General features: G+C 33.8%; 2 protein-coding genes across 2 annotated transcripts; one reads left to right on the top strand and one right to left on the bottom strand.

The window, feature by feature from the left end:
* Window positions 1-484: 484 nt before the first annotated feature.
* On the top strand, window positions 485-2,673 carry LOC129870960 (ABC transporter G family member 1-like). The gene has a single exon (XM_055945829.1). The coding sequence runs from the start codon at window positions 485-487 to the stop codon at window positions 2,627-2,629; it is 2,145 nt and encodes a 714-aa protein (XP_055801804.1). The 3' UTR covers window positions 2,630-2,673.
* A 4,488-nt stretch (window positions 2,674-7,161) lies between these two features.
* Window positions 7,162-9,461, bottom strand: LOC129870688 (ABC transporter G family member 6-like). Its single transcript, XM_055945534.1, has one exon. The coding sequence runs from the start codon at window positions 9,412-9,414 to the stop codon at window positions 7,240-7,242; it is 2,175 nt and encodes a 724-aa protein (XP_055801509.1). The 5' UTR covers window positions 9,415-9,461; the 3' UTR covers window positions 7,162-7,239.
* Window positions 9,462-13,631: the final 4,170 nt, after the last annotated feature.

The following is a 13,631-nucleotide window of genomic DNA, read 5'->3' as shown; positions in this document are numbered from 1 at the left end:
GTATAAGTTTAAAACACGCCTGTTGTTAATAATAAGATTTTTTCATTCTTAATTAAAGATTTTAAATTTGAATTTTCAAAACGAAATTTTTATATATATAAAAAAAATGAATCTTACGAAACTCAATTTCAAATTATTCAAGAGAAAAAGCATGCATATTATATGTTGCGAGCATAGATTTTAAGTTTAGATTGGAACATATATAAGCAGACACAAATTTAGAATTTCGAAAAGATTGATATCAATCTTCAGGTTTAAGCCATAATGTTTTTAAAGTTACAGATTTAAAATTATTATTATTATTATTATTATTATTATTATTATTATTATTATTATTATTATTATTAAATAGAGTAAGTTTTTTACGTATATAAGTATGCTTCTGTTTTCCCGTTTCATGCACAAAATTTTCATGATCGATTTTAAACCCGTGAAAACTTTTAGAAAAAAAAAACATATAGAGATTTTGATATATATATAAGAAATGTCACCAGAAAGAGATTGGGTACCCCTTTATGATCGGAGACAGATGCTAGAAATGTCGTCGCCGACGTTTCATCAGTTGTTGGAAGACGTCGGAGGTGTCCCCGGCGATGAATCTGAAACTCCAGTTCATCATGTTCTGACGATGCAGCCGCAGAACTCTATTCCGTTTGTACTGTCATTTAGTAACCTCACATACAGTGTGAGAGTTCGCCCGAGAGTTGCATTTCCGGTGATGTACGGGGGCCGGACAGAGGAAGCGCCGATCACGAGGACGAAGATGCTTTTGAATGATATATCAGGGGAGGCGCGTGACGGAGAGCTACTCGCGGTGCTCGGCGCGTCTGGTTCAGGGAAATCGACTCTGATTGATGCGTTAGCGAATCGAATTGCGAAGGAGAGCTTGAAAGGGGAGGTGAAATTGAACGGAGAACCATTGCATTCGAAGTTGCTGAAAGTGATATCGGCGTACGTAATGCAAGATGATCTCCTTTATCCGATGCTTACAGTGGAAGAAACACTAATGTTCTCAGCAGAGTTTCGGCTTCCACGGACTCTGTCGAAATCGAAGAAGAAAGCTAGAGTTCAAGCTTTAATCGATCAATTAGGACTCCGGAACGCTGCCAAAACTATAATCGGAGATGAAGGCCACCGTGGAGTCTCTGGCGGTGAAAGACGGCGAGTTTCAATCGGAATTGATATCATCCATGACCCGATCGTCTTATTTCTCGATGAACCTACCTCTGGTCTCGATTCCACCAGTGCTTTCATGGTGATTAAAGTTCTCCAGCGAATTGCACAGAGTGGAAGTATTGTGATAATGTCAATTCATCAGCCAAGTCACCGAATTGTCGGTTTACTTGATCGATTGATTTTCTTATCACGGGGACAAACTGTTTACAGTGGTTCGCCGTTGAATTTGCCGCATTTTTTTGCAGATTTTGGTCATCCATTTCCGGAAAACGAGAACAGAACAGAGTTTGCGCTTGATTTAATCCGCGAACTCGAAGGCTCACCTGATGGAACAAACACTTTAGTTGAATTCAACAGAAGATGGAAAAATACTTATCGGAATTCTGCAATGACGCCGGCGAGATATGATTTTTCATTAAAGGAAGCAATAAGTGCAAGCATTTCCAGGGGGAAATTGGTTTCTGGTGCAACGAATGATACTGCTAATAATCCTACTGCTATGGTTCCTAGTTTTGCAAATCCAATATGGACCGAAATGGCCGTGCTGTCAAAGCGATCATTCACAAACTCATGGCGTATGCCAGAGATTTTCGCCGTCCGTTTTGGTGCAGTAATGCTCACGGGTTTCATCCTAGCGACGATTTTCTGGCGTCTTGATAATTCCCCTAAAGGCATACAGGAACGACTTGGGTTTGTTGCGTTTGCCGTGTCAACAACTTTCCACTCATGCGCAGACGCGTTGCCCGTTTTCATTCACGAGAGGTACATTTTCATGAGGGAAACGGCTTACAATGCTTATCGGAGATCGTCTTATTGCGTCTCTCACGCTTTGGTTTCGATACCAGCGTTGATATTCCTCTCTATAGCGTTCGCAGCCTTGACGTTCTGGGCTGTTGGCCTAGACGGTGGAGCTTCGGGCTTTTTGTTCTACATTTGTATCGTCTTGGCTTCGTTCTGGGCGGGTAATTCATTCGTTACGTTCCTCTCTGGCATCGTTCCTAATGTCATGCTTGGATTCATAATCGTCGTAGCAATATTTGCATATTACCTTCTCTTCAGCGGATTCTATGTGAACCGTGATAGGATCCAGTCTTATTGGATATGGTTTCATTACATCTCCCTCGTGAAATACCCATATGAAGCAGTGTTACTGAACGAATTCAACAACCCTACGAAATGCTTCGTTCGTGGGGTTCAATTGTTCGATAATAGTCCTCTCGGGGATTTGTCGAATTCGATGAAGGAGAACTTGTTGGGCAGTATAAGCGAAACGTTGAATACAGAAATCACAAGTTCCACATGTATGACGACTGGTGCAGATATATTGGTTCAGCAAGGGATAACTCAACTGAACAAATGGAATTGCTTGTGGGTAACAATTGCATGGGGATTTTTCTTTAGGATTTTGTTTTATTTCTGCTTGTTATTTGGAAGTAAGAATAAAAGAATGTAATAATAAGCTAGAGATAAATATCATAATAATGTACTCTTAAGATACTTTTCATTACAAGTTTTTTTTTTTTTTTTAAATATCAGTTTGAAATTTGATAGAAACATGCATGCCTATGGCTTCATGGCTGATGTATATATGAACTCTTACTGTGTTTTAATAACTCACTCTGTCTCAATTTATGTGATATTTTTAAAATTTCAAGAATTAAATAAATTTTTACATATACAACAATAATAATATATCTTGCATAATTTTATATGTGAGGTATGTAGAGAATAAAATATACGTAGAACTTATCTCTATTTTCATGAAGATAGATAGGCTATTTCAGAAAGATCAGTGAAAATATTGAAAAATAGTGAGACTAATCTATATTCTCTCATGTAAATAGACGTATTTAGGGTTCATGAGTATATTTATAATTAAAAAAAAATAATACTTAAATGATATTAAAAAAATTATATAAATACACAACTTAAGATAAGATAATCTCTAAAATTCCCAAACATTAAAAAAATTACAAAAATCCCCGCTCGGATACATTTCTATCGCCTCTTGGATACATCCCTCTCATTAAGTAATGTGTCATTGCTAGGGACCGACCGGGTGTTCACGGGTCGGTTATTGATTAAAACCAAACCCAAACCAATTTAATCGGTTTTAAAATTATTAAAATCAAATAAAACATATATTCATCGGTTTGGTTGTTATCGGTTTCGATTCGGTTATTAACCATCTACAAAAATAAAAGAAACGATTCATTCAAAAGAGAAAAAATAAATTGTCTTCGTACCATTTTGGATCTTATAATTCTTATATCATAACTTTAATTATATTTAATTTTCTGCTTATATTATTTGCTAATTCAATGTACTAAACAGAAGGGGGTGTACAAAAACCGAACCGAACAATAAATCAAACCGAAAAAAATCTTATTGGATTATTGGATTAATAGCTTTTTAATGGTTTTATAAAAGAAAATTATCGAGTTATTGGTTCGATATTGGTTTTATTTGTATTGCAGTTGTTGAGCTCTTTTCATGTTAGTCACTATTGTTTCTATTTTATGAGCATTCCGTAAAGTTATATTATTGTCTTGTTGCGTCAAATTGTTAGATAAGTCATATAATTATTTTATGAACATTTTCTTATTGGTTAAATCGAAAACCGAACCGTTAAGGACCAAAATCAATAAACCAAAAACCGATAAAAAAATTTAATATCTTATTTGTTATTGGTTTAACATATTTCAAAACCAAAACCCGATAAACCAAACCGATAATAGATAAAATCGAACCGAACTGACCGATGCACACCCCTACTAAAAAACATAAACTTATTAATAAGACATAAGCTAATGATATGGTTGTACAAATAAAAGACGCATCATATCTTAATATTTTAAATTACTGTGCTACATGTTTTTGCATTAAAAATGTTCATAAAAAATAATATATTATGTATATATAATTATAAAAAAAATATGTATATAATTTGTAGGTTCGGTTTGGTTACTTCTTCGATTTTTTTGAATGAAACCAAAACCAAATCAAATATTATTGATTTTTAAAAATGTAAAACCAAATCAAATAAAAAATTCATTTATTTGATCGATTTGATTTGGTTTAGTTTTTCAGTTGGGATCGATTTTTATCCAAACCGTGAACACCCTTAATCATTGCAATGTATCAGACAACCTAAATTATAAATTATAAAAAGATAGAAAATGAACCTAACAACGTGTTTGTTTAGCCTTATAAATTATAGTCATAAAAATCATATCGGCTTTAGAACAATGGGCACCAAAATTTGCGGGGAATTTCTTTCTTCTTTTTTTCTTTTTACCAAGTTGTTTTTTTAAAATTTATTCACTTAATTATGATTATGATACTTGTTAATAGAGCATAATGTTGACCTTCAAAAATTAAATAAAACGCACATATGTCTCTTTTTTAAATGTGCACTTGACAAAATGAAAAAGAGTTGGAATATTGAAATTAAAAAAATTGTCAAATTAGAAAAGATATATTGTATTCAAACAAATTAAAAAGAAAAATAAGTAAAATAAATTAAAACAGAGAGAATAATATATTTTGCAATGGACTATATCCATGTTGTTAAGAAATATACTAGTTTAACAATTAAAAGGAGAAACAGTAATAAAAAAATTAATAAATAGAGAGAGAATTTAGAGGAGAACGAAAGAGGAAGCAGTGTATGTATTTTCTATCTTTATGTGTTCTTCCATTGCCCATATATATAGGCACAAGAATACGATTACATACCAAGTGGGGCCCACTTGGAAAACATCCAATACCTAACACTCCTCTTTGGATGTCAAGAATACTCTAGTTAAAAATATATATACATATAATTATTCTGAACCTCCATAGATGTTGTGCTTCGTTAAAACATTATTTAAGAAAAATTCAGTGGGAAAAAACCTAGTGAAGAAAAAATAGTACACACATCTCGTAATACACCTTGAGTGCTGCCTCATTAAAAACCTTACCAGGAAAACTCAGTGGGACAAAACCTTGAGTATGGGAAAAAGAGTACAACGCGTATTTTACTTTCCCTGATTAAAACTTCATTTGATATTTTGGAGATGGTGCATTCCAATCTTATATCGTAGTTTCTCAAAAGTTGATGTTGGGAATGCCTTTGTGAATAAATCTGAAAGATTATCACTTGAACGAACTTGTTGTACATCAATATCACCATTTTTCTAAAGATCATGTGTGAAGAATAATTTTGGTGAAATATGTTTCGTTCTGTCTCCTTTTATGAAGCCACATTTTAATTGAGCTATGTACGCGACATTGTCTTCGAATATAATTGTGGGTACTTTAACATCCTTTTTCCAGACCGCATCTTTCTTTGATGAACTGTATTATCGATCTCAACCACACACATTCTCTACTTGCTTCATGAATTGCTATTATTTCAGCATGATTTGAAGAAGTAGCAACAATAGACTGTTTTGTAGAACGCCATGATATAACAGTTCCTCCGTGTGTAAATAGATAGCCTGTTTGAGATCGAGATTTATGTGGGTCTGATAAATAACCTGCATCTGCATAACCAATAAGGTCTGCACAACCTTTGTTCGTATAAAACAAACCCATATCAATAGTACCCTTTAGGTATCGCAAAATATGCTTGATACCGTTCCAATGTCTTCGCGTTGGGGATGAGCTATACCTTGCCAGCAAATTAACAAAAATGTTATATCAGGTCTGGTTGCGTTAACAAGATACATAAGTGCACCAATTACACTAAGATATGGTACTTCAGGACCAAGAAGTTCTTCATCCTCTTCTAGAGGTCGAAATTGATCATTTTTCACTTCAAGTGATCGAACAATCATTGGAGTACTTAATGGATGTGTTTTGTCCATGTAAAATCTTTTTAAGATTTTCTCAGTGTAGGCAGATTGGTGGACAAAGACCTCGTCTGCTAAATGTTCAATTTGCAGACCTAGACAAAGTTTTGTCTTTCCAAGGTCTTTCACCTCAAATTCTTTCTTTAGATACTCAATCGCCTTTTAGACCTCTTAAGGGGTTCCAATGAGATTTATGTCATCAACATAAACGGCGAGTATAACAAACTTTGATTCCGTTTTCTTAATAAAAACACATGGACAAATGACATCATTTATATAGCGTTCATTTATTAAGTACTCACTAAGGCGATTATACCACATACGCCCTGATTGTTTTAGACCATATAATGATCTTTGCAGTTTTATTGAGTACATCTCCCGAAACTTATTACATGCTTTAGGCAATTTTAATCCTTCTGGGATTTTCATGTAAATTTCATTATCAAGTGAACCATAAAGGTAAACTGTAACTACATCCATTAGATGTATTTCAAGACTTTTATGTACAACTAGATTGATGAGATATCGAAATGTTATTCCACCCATAACAGGTGAATATGTTTCATCATAGTTGATCCCGGATTTTTGAGAGAATCCTTGTGCAACAAAGCGTGCCTTGTATCTTGCAATTTTATTTCTCATTTCGTTTTCGCACAAAAACTCATTCATAGCCAACTGATTTTACACCTTCAGGGGAGAAGGAAGAGGAAGTAGTGTGTGTATTTTCTATCTTTCTGTGTTCTTCCATTGCCCATATATATAGGCACAAGAATATGATTACATACCAAGGGGGCAAGTTGCCCACTTACAAGAGGGGCACTTGGAAAGCATTCAATACCCAACACATGTTATATTTGTTAGATTATTGTTCTTATAAGTATCTCTTTAAGTTTTCATGCACAAATCAATGTTTCTTTTCAATGTCTCTTAGTTTCAAACAAATGCGACCATACAAGTTTATGTGTTAATCTTTGTGTAATGTACCTATAAGTTGATTCCAACATCATGTATAAAAAACACATCTTGTTTGTTATGAATAGTATATAACTTTTATTGTAAGTCTAGTTAGCTTGAATAATATTAATAAAAAACTTTAGTTATGCAAGTTGTATTAAATTTCAAATGGCAAAAACCAACTTGTAATGAATTACACACACGAAAAAAAAAAGTTATTGAAAAGTATCTTAGAGTACATTATTATATGATATTTATCTCTAGCTTATTATTACCTTCTTTTGTTTTTACTTCCCAATAACAAGCAGAAATAAAACATAATCCTAAAGAAAAATCCCCATGCAATTGTTACCCACAAGCAATTCCATTTGTTCAGTTGAGTTATCCCTTGCTGAACCAATATATCTGCACCAGTCGTTACACATGTGGAACTTGTTATCCTTACGTTCAACGTTTTGCTTATACTGTCCAACAACTTCTCCTTCAATGAAATTGGAACATCCCCGAGTGGGCTGTTATCGAACAACTGAATCCCACGAACGAAGCATTTCGTAGGGTCTTTGAATTCGTTTAGTATCACTGCTTCATATGGGTATTTCACGAGCGAGAGGTAATGAAACCATATCCAGTAAGACGGGATCCTGTCACGGTTGAGGAAGAAACCGCTGAAAAGGAGGTAATATGCAAAAATTGCTACGACGATTACATATCCGATCATGACATGAGGAATGACCCCAGATAGGAATGTGACGAATGAATTACCCGCCCAGAACGAAGCCAAGATGACAGAAAAGTAGAACAGAAAGCTCGAAGCTCCACCGTCTAGGCCAACAGCCCAAAATGTCAAGGCTGCGAATGCTATAGAGAGGAATAGCAAAGCTGGTATCGAAACCAAAGCATGAGAGAGGCAATAAGACGATCTCCGATAAGCATTGTAAGCTGTTTCCCTCATGAAAATGAACCTCTCGTGAATGAAAACGGGCAACGCCTCTGCGCAGGTGTAGTAAGTTGTTGACATGGCAAACGCGAAAAACCCAATGCGTTCCCGTATGCCTCTAGGGGAATTGTCAAGTCGCCAGAACAGTGTCGCGAGGATGAAACCTGTGACCATTACTGCACCGAAACGGACTGCAAATATTTCCCACATACGCCATGAGTTTGTGAATGATCGCTTTGATAGCACGGCCATTTCGGTCCATATTGGATTTGCAAAAGTAGGAACCATAGCAGTAGGATTAGCAGCATCATTCGTTGCACCAGGAACTAATTTTCCTCTAGAAATGCTTGCACTTATTACTTCCTTTAATGACAAATCATATCTCGCCGGCGTTGTTTCAGATTTCCGATTAGTATTTTTCCATGCTCTGTTGAATTCAACTAAATTGTTTGTTCCATCTGGTGAGCCTTCGAGTTCACGGATTAAATCAAGCGCAAACTCTGTTTTGTTTTCATTTTCTGGAATTGGATGACCAAATTCGGCAAAAAATTGGGGCAAATTCAACGGCGAACCACTGTAAACAGTTTGTCCGCGTGATAAGAAAATCAATCGATCAAGTAAACCGAGAATTCGATAACTTGGCTGATGAATTGACATTATCACAATACTTCCACTCTGTGCGATTCGTTGAAGAACTTTAATCACCATGTAAGCACTAGTGGAATCGAGACCAGATGTAGGTTCATCAAGAAATAAGATGATCGGGTCATGGATGATATCAATTCCAATTGAAACTCTCCTTCTTTCACCGCCGGAGACTCCACGGTGTCCTTCATCTCCGATTATAGTTTTGGCAGCATTTCGGAGTCCTAATTGATCGATTAAAGCGTGAACTCTAGCTTTCTTCTTCGATTTCGACAGAGTTCGTGGAAGCCGAAACTCTGCTGAAAACATTAGTGTTTCTTCCACTGTAAGCATCGGATAAAGGAGATCATCCTGCATCACGTACGCCGATATCACTTTCAGCAACTTCGAATGCAATGGCTCTCCGTTCAATTTTATCTCCCCTTTCAAGCTCTCCTTCGCAATTCGATTAGCTAACGCATCAATCAGAGTCGATTTCCCCGAACCAGACGCGCCGAGCACTGCGAGTAGCTCTCCGTGACGCGCCTCCCCTGATATATCATTCAAAAGCACCTTCGTTCTCATGACCGGCGCTTCATCTGTCCGGCGACCGGACATTGCCGGAAAAATATTTTTCCGGCGGACTCTCACGCTGTATGTCAGGTTACTGAATGACAATATAAATGGAATTGATTGCTGCGGCGGTAGCAGATGCGGCGGATCCATAGTCAGAACTTGGTGAACTGGAGTTTCAGCTTCATCTCCGGTGACATTGTTCAACAATTGAGCAAACGTCGGCGACGACATTTCAACCATCTCTCTCCGATCATAAAGAGGTACACAATCTCTTACTGGTGATACATTTTGAGCTACAATTCTTGACATTTTTTATATGATGAAAATAATTTTGTGTATGAAAAAGAAGAAAAGAAAACAAAGTCTAGCACTATTTTAAACTAGTCAAGATACTTACTATCCAAGAAAATTAAAAAGAGCAGACAGCCTACTATAGGTAGATTATCATCTTAATTAGTACAAAGTACTATCCTAATAAAGAGGATTGTAATAATGGTCTTCGAGCTAACTTGAATGTCTGAACTAATTTCACGAAACATGCATATTAATCAGGGTGTTAAAAATTGATCCGTAACTAATAAGTCAACCGCAAAATTAGCTTATTGGTATTAGATTATCAAATAAACGGTTGAGGAACGGATTAAAATTTTATAATTAACGGCTTATTGGTGTGGGGCCAATTATTAAATTTTCTTATCGGATAAACTGTTAACCAGTTAAGAATTATCATATACTTACACTTATTTTTCAGTCTTTAGCCAATTGACATGAGTCTTTTGCTTTGGTTGTATAAAAATATGAGTCACCAAGTTGAAGTCAATCTATCCTTGACTTTTGCCTGTATGTTATATCTTCTCTTCAATTAACTCCATCTTTTCAATGTCAACTTAAGTTCTTTCTCGTTGTCAAATAGTCTATGAACTTCTTATAAGTTATTCGATACACCGCCCAATAACCATCCGATAATTGATAATCCGTTATTGAACCAACCGATATCTTATAAATTGGTTAGCGGATTAGTAAATTTAAAAATCGATATTCGATGGGCTAAATCATTAAGTGAAATTATCCACTCAATTCGCTCGATATGCAGCCCTAATATTGATTATAATTATCACACATGACTTATGCGGTGTTGGGTTAGCGGTTGTAAATAATACATGCGTTACTGAAATTTATGTATTGTACTACTTTCTCGAGTTTAAAATAAGTGAATTTTTGGAATGTGACATATCAAAAAATTAATTACACTATTCAAAAGGTAACTTGGAAATAATACCCTTTTACTTTAACAATTGTTTGTGGTGAAATTTGAAAAATAGTTGAATATTTTAGATCAAAGAAAAAAAAAGGTAGAAATTCACTTATTTTGAGTGGAAAACAGTAAAGAGTATTTTATGTGAAATAAGAAAATGTGTATTAGAAATGCAAGAATTGAAGTAATTAGTGACAAAAATACCCTTTAATTTATTTGTCCTACTTTTTTTAATCCATTTAAAAAAGAATGACTATTTTGAGTGGAAAATAGAAATGAGTATTTCATGTGAAAGAAGAAAATGTGTATTAGAAATGCAAGAATTGAACTAATTAATAACCAAAATACCCTTTTAAAGTATGCTCTTTGTTTTAATTTGTTTATCCTATTTTTTTAAATCCGTTTAAAAAGAATGACTCTTTTCTTTTTTCAATAACTATTTAATTTCAACTTCTCAAAAGTCAAATCATATGTTTAAGACCACAAAATATTTTTGATGCATTTGACATATCTTTAGTTTAAAATCACAAAATTCAAAAATATTAAGCATTTACTTTCTTAAATTTTGTGTCAAATCAAAATATAATGACAATCAAGAAACCAAAACGGAAAGAGTATTAATATAATTATATAGAGCAATCTCTTTGATTATTATAAATACATAAGGAGTATTATATTTTCGAGGGTTATGATTTTAGAAAAGTAGGATATATCATAAAATATCATTCTCTTTTTTTCATTTTCTGTTCGGTATCTGATTTCCGCATTAAAGTTTGACTAATCCAAATTCACCTCCATAGTACTCCATTTGAAAAAAAGCGAAAACGTCATCCGTTACATCATATCCGTTGGTTGAATATCATAGAACATCATCGATGAATTGTGGAGGATGGGAAGTATTTTAATACCATAAGGTATGGAGATGACCTAAATCTCCTAATCTTTTATCTACACGTCTGGTTTTACTGGGGTAGGGGGGTGATAGGGGGTATGGGGTAGGGACACGTGGGTAGTTGTACTTTGAGGAAGTTGGGGTTATGTGGACACAAAGGAAGTTTTTCTTATAAGTGTTATGTATTTTAGGTATGGATGGTAATCTACTGAAAGTAGACTACTATTTGCCCAAGAAATATATGGGTAGAAAAATTCAGCAAAGAATTTTATTAGTTTGGTCATAAAAATTATTATTATTATTTTTGAAATAATTTTTTCAATTTATTAAAAAAATTATTACTCTATTTGGCTATGAAAATTTAAATTGTATTTTAAATTTAAAAAACAATTTATAATCTGTTCTTGATTATAAAAGATGTCCCACTAAGTCTGAAATAGTTGAAGAGAAGGAAATGGAAGCAAACACAAAAATAAGTTTTGGTGGCAATACGGGGACAATGATCTATCACATAATGATAGTAGTTCTAGTTATTATCAAAAATAAATAAATATGATGTTCGACTTATTTTTACTTTTGAAGTTCTATTTAAATACGTTCAAACATAAATATTATTCTTTATAAAAATATATAATCAAACTTAACTAACTTAATAAATTCTAAATAAAGTAAAAAATATTTAAAATAATTTATGATTAAACGCTTGCTAAGTATTTTTCTATAATAATTATATAAGAAACTATTTATACACAGAACTAATATTTTGGAGTTGTACTTGTTGCTCAAATTCGTTGTATCTGCTTGCTCAATTTCACTATAGCGTTGATATCTTTGCTTTGTATTTATCATATACATTATATTTGTTTGTTCAATCTAGTTGTATCAACATGTATAATTATCTCTATGTTTTTTATACACCCTTAAGAATACGTTAATTAGGAAAGAATTTAACTATTTTACTCTCATTGCATCTATATCATAAAAGAATAATCGCTCTCCATCAAATATTTATATTTTATTAAGGCGTTTGTAATTTATAAAAATAATAATTACTAAAAAATAATAGAAAAACATATGTTTATATTTTTAAAATAACCAATAATTTGAGACAATTTTTTTAAAAACATAATAAATAATTTGACGAAGGGAATACCTTTTTAAAAACAACAGGTTAATGGCACCTGATTTCTAATTCCCCAAAAGTCTACGTGTTAGGTCTAAACTTGTGTTTAATTTAATTATCATGCTTTAATTGTTTCTTCTTTATATGAGATGTGAATAAATTGAAGGCGATTTATTGTTGTTCATAATAATAAGACGAAACCATTAGTGATCCTCTAAAGTTGGCATCAACATTCACTTAGATACTTAAATAAGGAGATGTTCATTTTAGACACCTCAAGTAAGGGTCGAATGTGTCATCTTGACACTTTTTTGACAATCACCAAAATTTATTAAGTGTGTGTAATACACTCGCTGTCAAAAGCAGCGAATTAAATAAAGACACATGACATATATATATATCAAAAATAATTATCAAATAATGACTTTTGAATAGAAAAAATGACCAATAAATTTTTTTTATCCCAAAAAAATAAAAATTAACAATTATTAACCCCCACCCACCCCAACCCCAACCCCTCCCCCACCCTGCCGTCATCTTCTCCAACCCCACGCACCCCAAACCCAACCCCTCCCCCACCCCACCAGATCTTCTTCTCCTCCAACACCCACCCAACGCTATCCATATCATCTAAAGAGGAAAATATGGAGCTATAATGACAAATGAAAATATAAATCAAATTGGGTCAAAAAATTCGACGAATCTTCATTTTTTCCGGCAAGATTAATACAAATCTAAAATTACTCACTAATTAACCCCCACCCCCACACCCTATCAGTGGTCTTCCAACACCACCCACCCCGCCGTCGTCTTCTCCAAAATTGATATGCTTCGTTGTTCGAGTTTTTTTTTTCCGAAAGATGGTTAAGTCGCCGGAAAATCTTGACAGAAATCAGGGCATAAAAAATAAACTTAAGAATTTAAAAATAACAAGAACTAAAACAAGTAACTGTAAATACTGATGGATACATGTAACAATATTAAAAAATGAAGAAGAAGAAGAACAACAACAACAAAAAAAATTTTTAAAGAAAAAACAGCTTTTACGCGCCTCAGATAGGTGAAAACACGCGAGGTGCCAACTGTGTAAAAAGTGTCAAGATGACACATTCGACCCTTACTTGAGATGTCTAAAATGAACATCTCCTGATTTAGGTGTATAAGTAAAAGTTGGTGCCAACTTTAGGGAGCCACCAATGGGTTTCACCTAATAATAATAATAATAGTAGTTGATAAAAAGAATTTATGATGCTATT

Source organism: Solanum dulcamara, chromosome 10 (assembly GCF_947179165.1).
Source record: "Solanum dulcamara chromosome 10, daSolDulc1.2, whole genome shotgun sequence".
Taxonomy (NCBI): domain Eukaryota; kingdom Viridiplantae; phylum Streptophyta; class Magnoliopsida; order Solanales; family Solanaceae; genus Solanum; species Solanum dulcamara.
This window is presented reverse-complemented; position numbering and strand designations above follow the sequence as displayed.